Source organism: Coregonus lavaretus, assembly GCF_964263955.1.
Source record: "Coregonus lavaretus genome assembly, chromosome: 22".
Classification (NCBI taxonomy): Eukaryota; Metazoa; Chordata; class Actinopteri; order Salmoniformes; family Salmonidae; genus Coregonus; species Coregonus lavaretus.
Genome location: NC_140009.1, coordinates 9,332,182 through 9,344,224, shown reverse-complemented (window position 1 = coordinate 9,344,224; position 12,043 = coordinate 9,332,182). Strand labels below are relative to the sequence as shown.

Sequence of the window (12,043 nt, the reverse complement as noted above, 5' to 3'; positions counted from 1 at the left end):
TTACAGACCATAAAGTAATGGACCTGCTGACATAAAGTTATCAAGTGATTTGATGTAAGCTAATGGATGGTTGATACTGCTGCGTTTGAAACATTGATCTCAACATGTACAACAATGATTCACATTGAATGAATTGCATGTCTTGTTACATATAACAAAAAGTTTTTTTATCACTGACAAATGAAATGTACATTAGATATAATTTATAGACCAGTTATAACTAGGGCCCTAGGTTATTTCCTGGGATGTTCTCGAGGAACAACTGCTGGCTCTAGTACAATGAAGCATGGTTGTGAATTGTCCTTTTTGATTAACGTGTACCTTCTCTCCCCTGCAGCACGTGGTGCACATGGTGCGGCGGCAGTGGCCCATCACGTGGGCCAGGTGGGGGGACATGGACATGGCTTGGGCTCTGTGCTCAGGGACCTGGTGAAGCCTGGGGACGAGAACCTGCGGGAGATGAACAAGAAGCTGCAGAACATGTTGGAGGAACAGCTGACCAAGAACATGCATCTACAGAAGGTAGGCTACACTACAGAAGGTAGGCTGAACTACAGAAGGTAGGCTGAACTACAGAAGGTAGGCTGAACTACAGAAGGTAGGCTAAACTACAGAAGGTAGGCTGAACTACAGAAGGTAGGCTGAACTACAGAAGGTAGGCTACACTACAGAAGGTAGGCTGAACTACAGAAGGTAGGCTGAACTACAGAAGGTAGGCTAAACTACAGAAGGTAGGCTGAACTACAGAAGGTAGGCTGAACTACAGAAGGTAGGCTACACTACAGAAGGTAGGCTGAACTACAGAAGGTAGGCTGAACTACAGAAGGTAGGCTAAACTACAGAAGGTAGGCTGAACTACAGAAGGTAGGCTACACTACAGAAGGTAGGCTGAACTACAGAAGGTAGGCTAAACTACAGAAGGTAGGCTAAACTACAGAAGGTAGGCTACACTACAGAAGGTAGGCTGAACTACAGAAGGTAGGCTAAACTACAGAAGGTAGGCTACACTACAGAAGGTAGGCTGAACTACAGAAGGTAGGCTGAACTACAGAAGGTAGGCTAAACTACAGAAGGTAGGCTGAACTACAGAAGGTAGGCTGAACTACAGAAGGTAGGCTGAACTACAGAAGGTAGGCTACGCTACAAAAGGTAGGCTACGCTACAGAAGATAGGCTACGCTACAGTGCAGTAAGAGTTTGAGTAGGTGGGGATGGGAAACCGTTGCCGTCGAGTGGTGATGCTAGTGAATTCAATGGTATATGTTCCGTAAACACAGAACCAGTGGACATCCCTGGGGCCTGTAGTTAGATGAATCCCTAGGACCTGTAGTCGGATGAGTTGATGTGTGGGGATCCATACCGAGGGCCAAATGTGTGACTTTGGGAGATGTGTGTAGTCAGTCAGTGTGACTGTGCATGTGTAGGTGGCACGCCTGCCTGCCTACTGTCATCCAGCCCTGAGACTATCGCACCATAGAGGTTATTATTCATCACAGGCCAAGGCGTGGGCGCGCCTTCTTAATGTTCAAATGGGTTTCTACGCAGGAATAGAAATGGGTCACCTCCAAGCAAAGTATGGTGGTGCAGTCTCTTGTTTGATGGGATTACAGTGTGGTGTTTCTATCTTCAAGCAGATTATTACCTGAGAACAACCTATCAAATTTCTCCTGGCCTTTTGAGGAACTGTGCTGAACTAATCGGTGATGGGGGGGGGGGGGGGGGGCTGGGGTTCTTTCAGACTGAGTGGTAACTGACCCTGCTCATTTTATTGTTGCATCAATGATACTGTTAAAGGTCCGTGTTGATATTTATTGTGTGTGTGTGTGTGCTGGTTAGCTACAGTGAGGGGTGTAGTGCTGTAGTCGGTCTTGGAGACAGTCTGGGTCCTTGGCTGTGTTGTGTGTAGGAGTGCAGCGTGCCCACGGGGAGTTGTAGGTTACACAAAAAAAAAAAACGCTTTAACCTTGGCTTGGAAGATACCCGAGAAATTTGGGAGAGGGCTTGCAGGCACTCAGCTCTGCTAACTTTCTAGATAACTTAGAAGAGCTGTCAGTGTGTCATGCATGAAAATAAAGCAAGTCTGATATTTGGTTGTAGTCCTCCTCCTCTGATACCCAAAATGAGCCGATGATCCCCTTTGATGTTCTCCATTGTAAATGTGATAATTTATGCATGATAAATATTCTGGGAACGTTGTCATGCATTTGTTTTATGCAGATGGAAGCTCAATTACAGTTCCCAAAAATGTGCCTAGGAATACAGTATGAAAAAGAATCAATGGGAGAATGAGACATGGAGAATTCTGTCAGAAAGCCTTTACATGGCAGCTGGAAGAAGCGGCTGTATGCTCTTACATAAGCAGCCCAAAGCTGGTGGCTAGTTGTGCCAGACTTGTTAACAGCAACGTAACTGTTTGCTTTTATCCAAATTAAATGAGAAAATCCTGATCTGATTAAACATTTATGAGAGAATGCTGTAGGGGAGAGCAAACATGTGGAGCCACCCCCATACCTCTCCTCTTCCTCCTCCGCTAACGCCACCCCTCCTCCCTCTCTCCTTCCCCATCCCTCCTCCCTCCCTCCTTCCCCACCCCTCCTCCCTCCCTCCTTCCCTCCTTCCCCACCCCTCCTCCCTCCCTCCTTCCCCACCCCTCCTCCCTCCCTCCTTCCCCACCCCTCCTCCCTCCCTCCTTCCCCACCCCTCCTCCCTCCCTCCTTCCCCACCCCTCCTCCCTCCCTCCTTCCCCATCCCTCCTCCCTCCCTCCTTCCCCACCCCTCCTCCCTCCCTCCTTCCCCACCCCTCCTCCCTCCCTCCCTCCTTCCCCACCCCTCCTCCCTCCCTCCTTCCCCACCCCTCCTCCCTCCCTCCTTCCCCATCCCTCCTCCCTCCCTTCTTCCCCATCCCTCCTCCCTCCTTCCCCACCCCTCCTCCCTCCCTCCTTCCCCACCCCTCCTCCCTCCCTCCCTCCTTCCCCACCCCTCCTCCCTCCCTCCTTCCCCATCCCTCCTCCCTCCCTCCTTCCCCATCCCTCCTCCTTCCCCATCCCTCCTCCCTCCCTCCTTCCCCACCCCTCCTCCCTCCCTCCTTCCCCATCCCTCCTCCCTCCCTCCTTCCCCATCCCTCCTCCCTCCCTCCTTCCCCACCCCTCCTCCCTCCCTCCTTCCCCATCCCTCCTCCCTCCCTCCTTCCGCACCCCTCCTCCCTCCCTCCTTCCCCATCCCTCCTCCCTCCTCCTGCCGTGACGATTACGCTCGATACTGGTGGACCTGCAGGTGGGCAGGCAGGCAGGCTGCTGGTCCCCCAATCTCCTCTCTGGATTCTGTGGGCAGCGGCAAGCGGCAAATCATGAATATTCAGTGCCTGTTGGGGCCACCAGCCCAGAAACAAACTGCCCTGTTAATATTTGATGGCTCTGAGCACACAGAGGAAGGAACATTGGCTTTTTCTGGGAGGCGATTGCAGCTGAACCGGAGTCTGTCTGCCTAATGGCTCCCCTGCACCCTGGCAGGAGGATGTGTTGATTTGGTTGATATTATATAGCCTCCATGCTACAATTGTCTCTTTCCCAACACCTTGCATTAACTCTCTGTCCGGTATTACCGTAGCTACAGTACATCAGAATGAAAGAGGATGCATGATGAAAGAGTTTTGTTTTGCTACCCAGATTTGTGGTATTAAAATAGCAATTTATGTTTGTGTCTTTTTTAGGACCTTGAAGTTCTGTCTCAGGAGATTGTCTGTTTAAGTAACGATCCAAGTCCTGGAGCTGGCTCAGCTGCGCGCTAAAAGACCGGAGCAAGTCCCTCCTATCTGCACTCTGCCTTCACTCTCTCATCACCTGTTTCTGTGGCCAACAAGAGGACGCTACCTATCCATCCTAAGTAACTGACAGACTGAACCTCTGGCTGGGAACACAGATGAAAGGAGAGGGATAGAGGGGGTAGGAAGGGGTTAGTTCTTTTGCAACTGCTTTACTACTGAATGTACTTACTGTAACATGTCTTGGTTCTTTCTGTGGTATTGTGGCCTGACTTCTGTCTGCTCTATCTGCATCCCCACTCTGAAGAATGGCAGGAAGCAACAATGGCAGGATGCCAGGACACAGTGCTTTACTGGTTCAGGTCTTCAAGAGATTGTTTAATGTTGCGAATAACAAGAGACATTCTGCTTACTCATACTGAGGGTTAAGCTTTTGTGTTTTGCCGGTATTCGTATTAATTTCGCTCGTATACTTTCAACTCAATAACTCTTGTTTTTGTTTGTTTGTATGAATCCTGTATATATGAATATGAAAAATCAACTGTAGTAATTTAACGGTTCTCAGAGTAATAAGTATTTTATATGAGGCAAAATTATTGTAAAACATTTACGTCCGTCATACATTCTAGATGCTGAAATGTCCAGTTTGAGTTTGGCTGGGGAAAGTGAGTATCCTAAAGCCAGTAATACAGTAAAAAGACAGAAACCTCAATAACATGCATAGCCTATCATCTTAGACTAGTGTTGGGGACTGGACCAAACCACCCCTGTTTCTTGGGGAATGGACCAAACCACCCCTGTTTCTTGGGGACTGGACCAAACCACCCCTGTTTCTTGGGGAATGGACCAAACCACCCCCGTTTCTTGGGGATTGGACCAAACCACCCCTGTGTCCACTGACTGGGTTAGATCTCTGTGCTCTTTTCCTTTTAGTCTGCACCAGAGACACGGAGGAGGCCTTGGCAGCTCAGCATCTGGTGTCAACTTTAATAATATGTCCAACTCCAGAGACTGGCTGGATGCCTGCTTTGTGGTCAGCTTTCAAATGACACTTTGGCTGCTTTCTCTATCCCCAATTAAAGACTCCATGTGTGGTTAGATTTGCAGATTTAATTCTGGCTTAACTCCACTTTGATATTTTCTTAAGATATTAGATTCCAAATAAATGAGGAAACAGAGGATTCTCTGTGATGAGCAGATTAATGTATTTAATAACTCCTCTCCCCCTGGCTGAGGTCTAACAACAGTGTCAGTTGTCTAAGTGAAACTCTTCCTTTACTCTGGCCAACCTCATCAGTATGCTCTCTCAGTTCTACGTGGACAGGAAACTCATCACCAATATTTATTTTCTGGCCATTACTGTGTGTCAGAAGAACTGGCCCCATGCCCTGGAGGGATGGACAGGGTGAGGGGAACGTGGATCATGTGAAAGTTGGGCCCCTATTTCACCTGTCTTAGACTCACTTAGCAAATGTGTTATTTTAAATGACTTCTCAACATGACTGAACACCAGTAGCTGGACAGATCAGATGGTATGCGTTATCGTTTTTAAGTGGACTGAACGTGCGTACCTACCTGTGTTAGCCTTTTATACTTTGAGACATGTTATCTGAGAATGTATGCACTTCAGGCCTCCGTGAACACTTGTTTAGGAACAAACCGATTAGTCATTTGGAAGCCCCCCCCCCCAAGACTGTCTTATGTACAAGTAAGGCAGGGCGATATCGAATTAATTTGATATATTCAAATGCCTGTATCGCAAGAATCTAGGTTTTTATTTTATGTTCATTTTGATGAGCGTTTTATGTCTTTTTGGTCTCATCTCCTTCGCTCCTGTGCTGTGTGCACCAAGCCCCTCCCCCTGCCACTCACAACAAAGACAAAATATAACTTCTTCCTCTCTTAACCTTTACAGAAAGACTTTACGGTATGTTGCTTGTAAATAAATAACGTTTTTTTTAGTGCCCAATTCATACAGTCCAATTTTTTGCCACATTGGGCCGGGATAAGTCTTTTATATCTCCCGTACACATGCCGGTAAGTTTAGGAGGGGGATTAGACATGGGCTGATGTGGGTGGACGTCTATTTTAATAAATCTATTGAATATACACCATCACAAAGAAATCCATTATTAATTAGTTTTTGGCAGGTCCTAAGAAACACAAGACTAATAAAATATGTTTTTTTATTCTTACTTTTTTTGTTTAAAATAAATGCACTGTTGGTTAAGGGCTGTAAGTAAGCATTTCACTGTAATGTCTGCACCTGTTGTATTCGGCGCATGTGACCAATAACATTTGATTTGATTTGATTTGTTTTCAAAAGAATATTTTAAGGTTACTTATGTTGCTGGTCTGTGCAGCCTATATGCTAAATGGCTGCGCCATGCACATGAAATCAATAGTTATTTTGTTAATTAAACAGACAAGACACACTTAGGCTACCCTGATCTCAGTCAACACGCATATAGGCTATTTTACAGTAGGCTAAGAATATGAAATATAACAGAATAAATACAAATATCTTTCCCACACAATTTGCGTCACAGCAACGTGGAACGGCTGTCATATTAAAAAATTTGGTATTTTGAAACTGAGGGCAAGGCAAGCCCATGCTTTTTATTTATTTATCCACATTTCATCTCTTTCCTGCCCTCACTCTGCTTTGTAAGGTTAACAAAGTGCATGTGGTGGGCTATGCGAAGAAGATGGGTGAAGTGACATGCCTCGCAAAGTTTAGAACTTTGGCGGAACAAAAAGTAGAGGCTTTGTTGCCGGCAATACAGTTAATATATAAAGAAAGTCTGCAAAAAGTTTGCGGGATGCCTAGGTTTGCGGAAAAACGTCTTGGTTTGAAAAGTGTATCTGACAACAAGCAGTTTAAACTCGCTATTTGCATTTGAGGTTTGGTCCAACAGAATCGGTCATATGGATGCCGAGACATTATTTTACTGTATTAGACAAGAACTTAACCTTTCTAACGATACCCATTATGTATCAACTACCAAAATCTAAAACTGAGCAGAACCTACTAAAACAAGAGTATCAATGAGCATGTTGCGCGCGGTACCACGTACCGCTAGCAGCATTTTAGCCTCAGGCTGTCTAGTCTGTGTTTTTATAAATGTGCAATGAGCACAACTCGTTCTCATTCTGAGAAATAAGCAACTTCTTATCCAGGTGGGCCACTTTATTTCAATGTTTTAACAAAGGGAACAGGATATGTTGTTCAAACAGTTGGAGAATGACAGGGGAGTCTATTCATAACAGTTCAACTGTTCTACGTTGTTAGCAAGCAAACAGATCCAGGTTGGCTAGACTTGAAATATACTGAACATAAATATAAACGCAACGTGCAACAATTTCAATGATTTTACTGAGTTACAGTTCATAGAAGGAAATCAGTCAATTGAAATAAATTCATTAGGCCCTAATTCATGGATTTCACGACTGGGCAGGGGCACAGCCATGGGTGGGACTGAGAGGGCATAGGCCCACCCACTTGGGAGCTAGGCCCACCCACTGGGGAGCCAGGCCCAGCCAATAAGAATGAGTTTTTCCTCACAAAAGGGCTTTATTACAGACAGAAATACTCCTCAGTACCCCCCCTCCCCCTACTCAGACGATCCCGCAGGTGAAGAAGCCGGATGTGGAGGTCCTGGACGACGTTGGCGGCGGCTTATGGTAGAGAAATTAACATTACATTCTCTGGCAACAGCTCTGTTGGACATTCCTGCAGTCAGCATACCAATTGCAAGCTCCCTCAAAACTTTAGACATCTGTGGTACTGTGTTGTGTGACAAAACTGCACATTTTAGAGTGGCCTTTTATTGTCCTGTCCGCAGCACAAGGTGCACCTGTGTCATGCCGTTTAATCAGCTTCTTGATATGCTACACCTGTCAGGTGGATTAATTATCTTGGCAAAGGAGAAATGCTCACTAAGAGGGTTGGAAACAAATTTGTGCACAACATTTGAGGGAAATATGCTTTTTGTGCATATGGAACATTTTCGGGGATCGTTTATTTCAGCTCAAGAAGCATGGGACAAACACTTTATATGTTGCATTTATATTTTTGATCAGTATATAAAGATTAGCTGGCTACTAACTAGCACGTGGGCTTGTGCTTGAGAGATTGTTTATGAGACCTGTGTTCATTTTCTGTAATGCCTGCTACAAGAAGTTGGTCATTATTAGTGAATGTGCATTGTTCTGTTTACATTTGTGTGAAAAACAAAACAAACAGTGATTTATTTAGAATTCAATGCACACTTAACCAGCATGGCTACCACAGCATTCTGCAGCGATACGCCATCCCATCTGGTTTGGGCTTAGTGGGACTATCATTTGTTTTTCAACAGGACAATGACCCAACACACCTCCAGGCTGTGTAAGGGCTATTTGACCAAGAAGGAGAGTGATGGAGTGCTGCATCAGATGACCTGGCCTCCACAATCCTCCGACCTCAACCCAATTGAGATGGTTTGGGATGAATTGGACCGCAGAGTGAAGGAAAAGCAGCCAACAAGTGCTCAGCATATGTGTGAACTCCTTCATGACTGTTGGAAAAGCATTCCAGGTGAAGCTGGTTGAGAGAATGCCAAAGAGTGTGCAAAGATGTCATCAAGGCAAAGGGTGGCTACTTTGAAGAATATAAAATATATTTTGATTTGTTCAAATCAAATCAAATCAAATGTTATTGGTCACATGCGCCGAATACAACAGGTGCAGACATCACAGTGAAATGCTTACTTACAGCCCTTAACCAACAGTGCATTTATTTTTAACAAAAAAAGTAAAAATAAAACAACAACAAAAAAAGTGTTGAGAAAAAAAAGAGCAGAAGTAAAATAAAATAACAGTAGGGAGGCTATATATACAGGGGGGTACCGTTGCAGAGTCAATGTGCGGGGGCACCGGCTAGTTGAGGTAGTTGAGGTAATATGTACATGTGGGTAGAGTTAAAGTGACTGCATAAATAATTAACAGAGTAGCAGCAGCGTAAAAAGGATGGGGTGGGGGGGGGGGCAGTGCAAATAGTCCGGGTAGCCATGATTAGCTGTTCAGGAGTCTTATGGCTTGGGGGTAGAAGCTGTTGAGAAGTCTTTTGGACCTAGACTTGGCACTCCGGTACCGCTTGCCGTGGTGGTAGCAGAGAGAACAGTCTATGACTAGGGTGGCTGGAGTCTTTGACAATTTTGAGGGCCTTCCTCTGACACCGCCTGGTATAGAGGTCCTGGATGGCAGGAAGCTTGGCCCCAGTGATGTACTGGGCCGTACGCACTACCCTCTGTAGTGCCTTGCGGTCGGAGGCCAAGCAGTTGCCATACCAGGCGGTGATGCAACCAGTCAGGATGCTCTCGATGGTGCAGCTGTAGAATTTTTTGAGGATCTGAGGACCCATGCCAAATCTTTTCAGTCTCCTGAGGGGGAATAGGCTTTGTCGTGCCCTCTTCACGACTGTCTTGGTGTGTTTGGACCATGATAGTTCGTTGGTGATGTGGACACCAAGGAACTTGAAGCTCTCAACCTGTTCCACTACAGCCCCGTCGATGAGAATGGGGGCGTGCTCAGTCCTCTTTTTTTTCCTATAGTCCACAATCATCTCCTTTGTCTTGGTCACGTTGAGGGAGAGGTTGTTGTCCTGGCACCACACGGCCAGGTCTCTGACCTCCTCCCTATAGGCTGTCTCATCGTTGTCGGTGATCAGGCCTACCACTGTTGGGTCGTCGGCAAACTTAATGATGGTGTTGGAGTCGTGTCTGGCCATGCAGTCATGGGTGAACAGAGAGTACAGGAGGGGACTGAGCACGCACCATTTGTTTAACACTTTTTTGGGTTACTACATGATTCCATATGTTATTTCATAGTTTTGATGTCTTCACTATTATTCTACAATATAGAAAATAGTAAAAATAAAGAAAAACCCAGGAATTAGTAGGTGTGTCCAAACTTTTTACTGGTACTGTATAGATCGTGAATCGCCCATACAGTGGGGACAAAAAGTATTTAGTCAGCCACCAATTGTGCAAGTTCTCCCACTTAAAAAGATGAGAGAGGCCTGTAATTTTCATCATAGGTTAACGTCAACTATGACAGACAAAATGAGGGAAAAAAATCAAGAAAATCACATTGTAGGATTTTTAATGAATTTATTAGCAAATTATGGTGGAAAATAAGTATTTGGTCAATAACAAAAGTTTCTCAATACTTTGTTATATACCCTTTGTTGGCAATGACACAGGTCAAACGTTTTCTGTAAGTCTTCACAAGGTTTTCACACACTGTTGCTGGTATTTTGGCCCATTCCTCCATGCAGATCTCCTCTAGAGCAGTGATGTTTTGGGGCTGTCGCTGGGCAACACGGACTTTCAACTCCCTCCAAAGATTTTCTATGGGGTTGAGATCTGGAGACTGGCTAGGCCACTCCAGGATCTTGAAATGCTTCTTACGAAGCCACTCCTTCGTTGCCCGGGCGGTGTGTTTGGGATCATTGTCATGCTGAAAGACCCAGCCACGTTTCATCTTCAATGCCCTTGCTGATGGAAGGAGGTTTTCACTCAAAATCTCACGATACATGGCCCCATTCATTCTTTCCTTTACACGAATCAGTCGTCCTGGTCCCTTTGCAGAAAAACAGCCCCAAAGCATGATGTTTCCACCCCCATGCTTCACAGTAGGTATGGTGTTCTTTGGATGCAACTCAGCATTCTTTGTCCTCCAAACACGACGAGTTGAGTTTTTACCAAAAAGTTCTATTTTGGTTTCATCTGACCATATGACATTCTCCCAATCCTCTTCTGGATCATCCAAATGCACTCTAGCAAACTTCAAACGGGCCTGGACATGTACTGGCTTAAGCAGGGGGACACGTCTGGCACTGCAGGATTTGAGTCCCTGGCGGCGTAGTGTGTTACTGATGGTAGGCTTTGTTACTTTGGTCCCAGCTCTCTGCAGGTCATTCACTAGGTCCCCCCGTGTGGTTCTGGGATTTTTGCTCACCGTTCTTGTGATCATTTTGAACCCACGGGGTGAGATCTTGCGTGGAGCCCCAGATCGAGGGAGATTATCAGTGGTCTTGTATGTCTTCCATTTCCTAATAATTGCTCCCACAGTTGATTTCTTCAAACCAAGCTGCTTACCTATTGCAGATTCAGTCTTCCCAGCCTGGTGCAGGTCTACAATTTTGTTTCTGGTGTCCTTTGACAGCTCTTTGGTCTTGGCCATAGTGGAGTTTGGAGTGTGACTGTTTGAGGTTGTAGACAGGTGTCTTTTATACTGATAACAAGTTCAAACAGGTGCCATTAATACAGGTAACGAGTGGAGGACAGAGGAGCCTCTTAAAGAAGAAGTTACAGGTCTGTGAGAGCCAGAAATCTTGCTTGTTTGTAGGTGACCAAATACTTATTTTCCACCATAATTTGCAAATAAATTCATTAAAAATCCTACAATGTGATTTTCTGGAAAAAAAATTCTCAATTTGTCTGTCATAGTTGACGTGTACCTATGATGAAAATTACAGGCCTCTATCTTTTTAAGTGGGAGAACTTGCACAATTGGTGGCTGACTAAATACTTTTTTCCCCCACTGTATACTGAACAAAAATATAAATGCAACATGTAAAGTGTTGGTCCCATGTTTCATGAGCTGAAATAAAAGATCCCAGAAATGTTCCAAATGCACAAAAAGCTTATTTGTCTCAAATTTAGTGCACAAATTTGTTTACATCCCTGCCAAGATAATCCATCCACCTGACAGGTGTGGCATATCAAGAAGCTGATTAAACAGCACGATCATTACACAGGTCCATCTTGTGCTGGGGACAGTAAAAGGCACAAAACACAATGCCGCAGATGTCTCAAGTTTTGAGGGAGCATGCAATTGTCATGCAGACTGTAGCAATGTCCACCAACGTCGTTTTAGAGAATTTGGCAGTACGTCCAACCCGCCTCACAACCGCAGACCACGTGTAACCACGCCAACCCAGGACCTCTGTTATACCCCTGAAAGGGGGAAATAAAGAACTAAATCACACGGAGATGTAGCTTCAGCTTCAAGTCACTTGTAATGCGTATTTTCATATAAAATCATCAACCATTTACATAGGTACATAGGTACAAAATAGTGCTTTAGATAACAACATTCACATTTCCCAAACGTTTTTTTCCATTGTTCCTATTCACCTACACACACAGGAGCTGTGCCGCGGTCTCTCACGGGCATGCTCTGATCATGAAGTCACCTCGTGCAAGAGAGCAGCCTTCTAGGAAGCTTGCTAGCAAAA

At 45.2% G+C, this 12,043-nt stretch overlaps 1 protein-coding gene across 1 annotated transcript in view; it reads left to right on the top strand.

Annotated features, from left to right (window-relative positions):
• The window catches only part of gripap1 (GRIP1 associated protein 1), a 94,202-nt gene extending 88,327 nt beyond the window's left edge, over nt 1-5,875 (top strand). The window contains exons 26-27 of the mRNA XM_084186582.1: nt 338-522; nt 3,709-5,875. Coding sequence (XP_084042708.1) covers nt 338-522; nt 3,709-3,786 — 263 coding nt within the window. The 3' untranslated portion in view covers nt 3,787-5,875. The remainder of the gene's footprint in view (nt 1-337; nt 523-3,708) is intronic.
• The last annotated feature ends 6,168 nt before the right edge of the window (nt 5,876-12,043 follow it).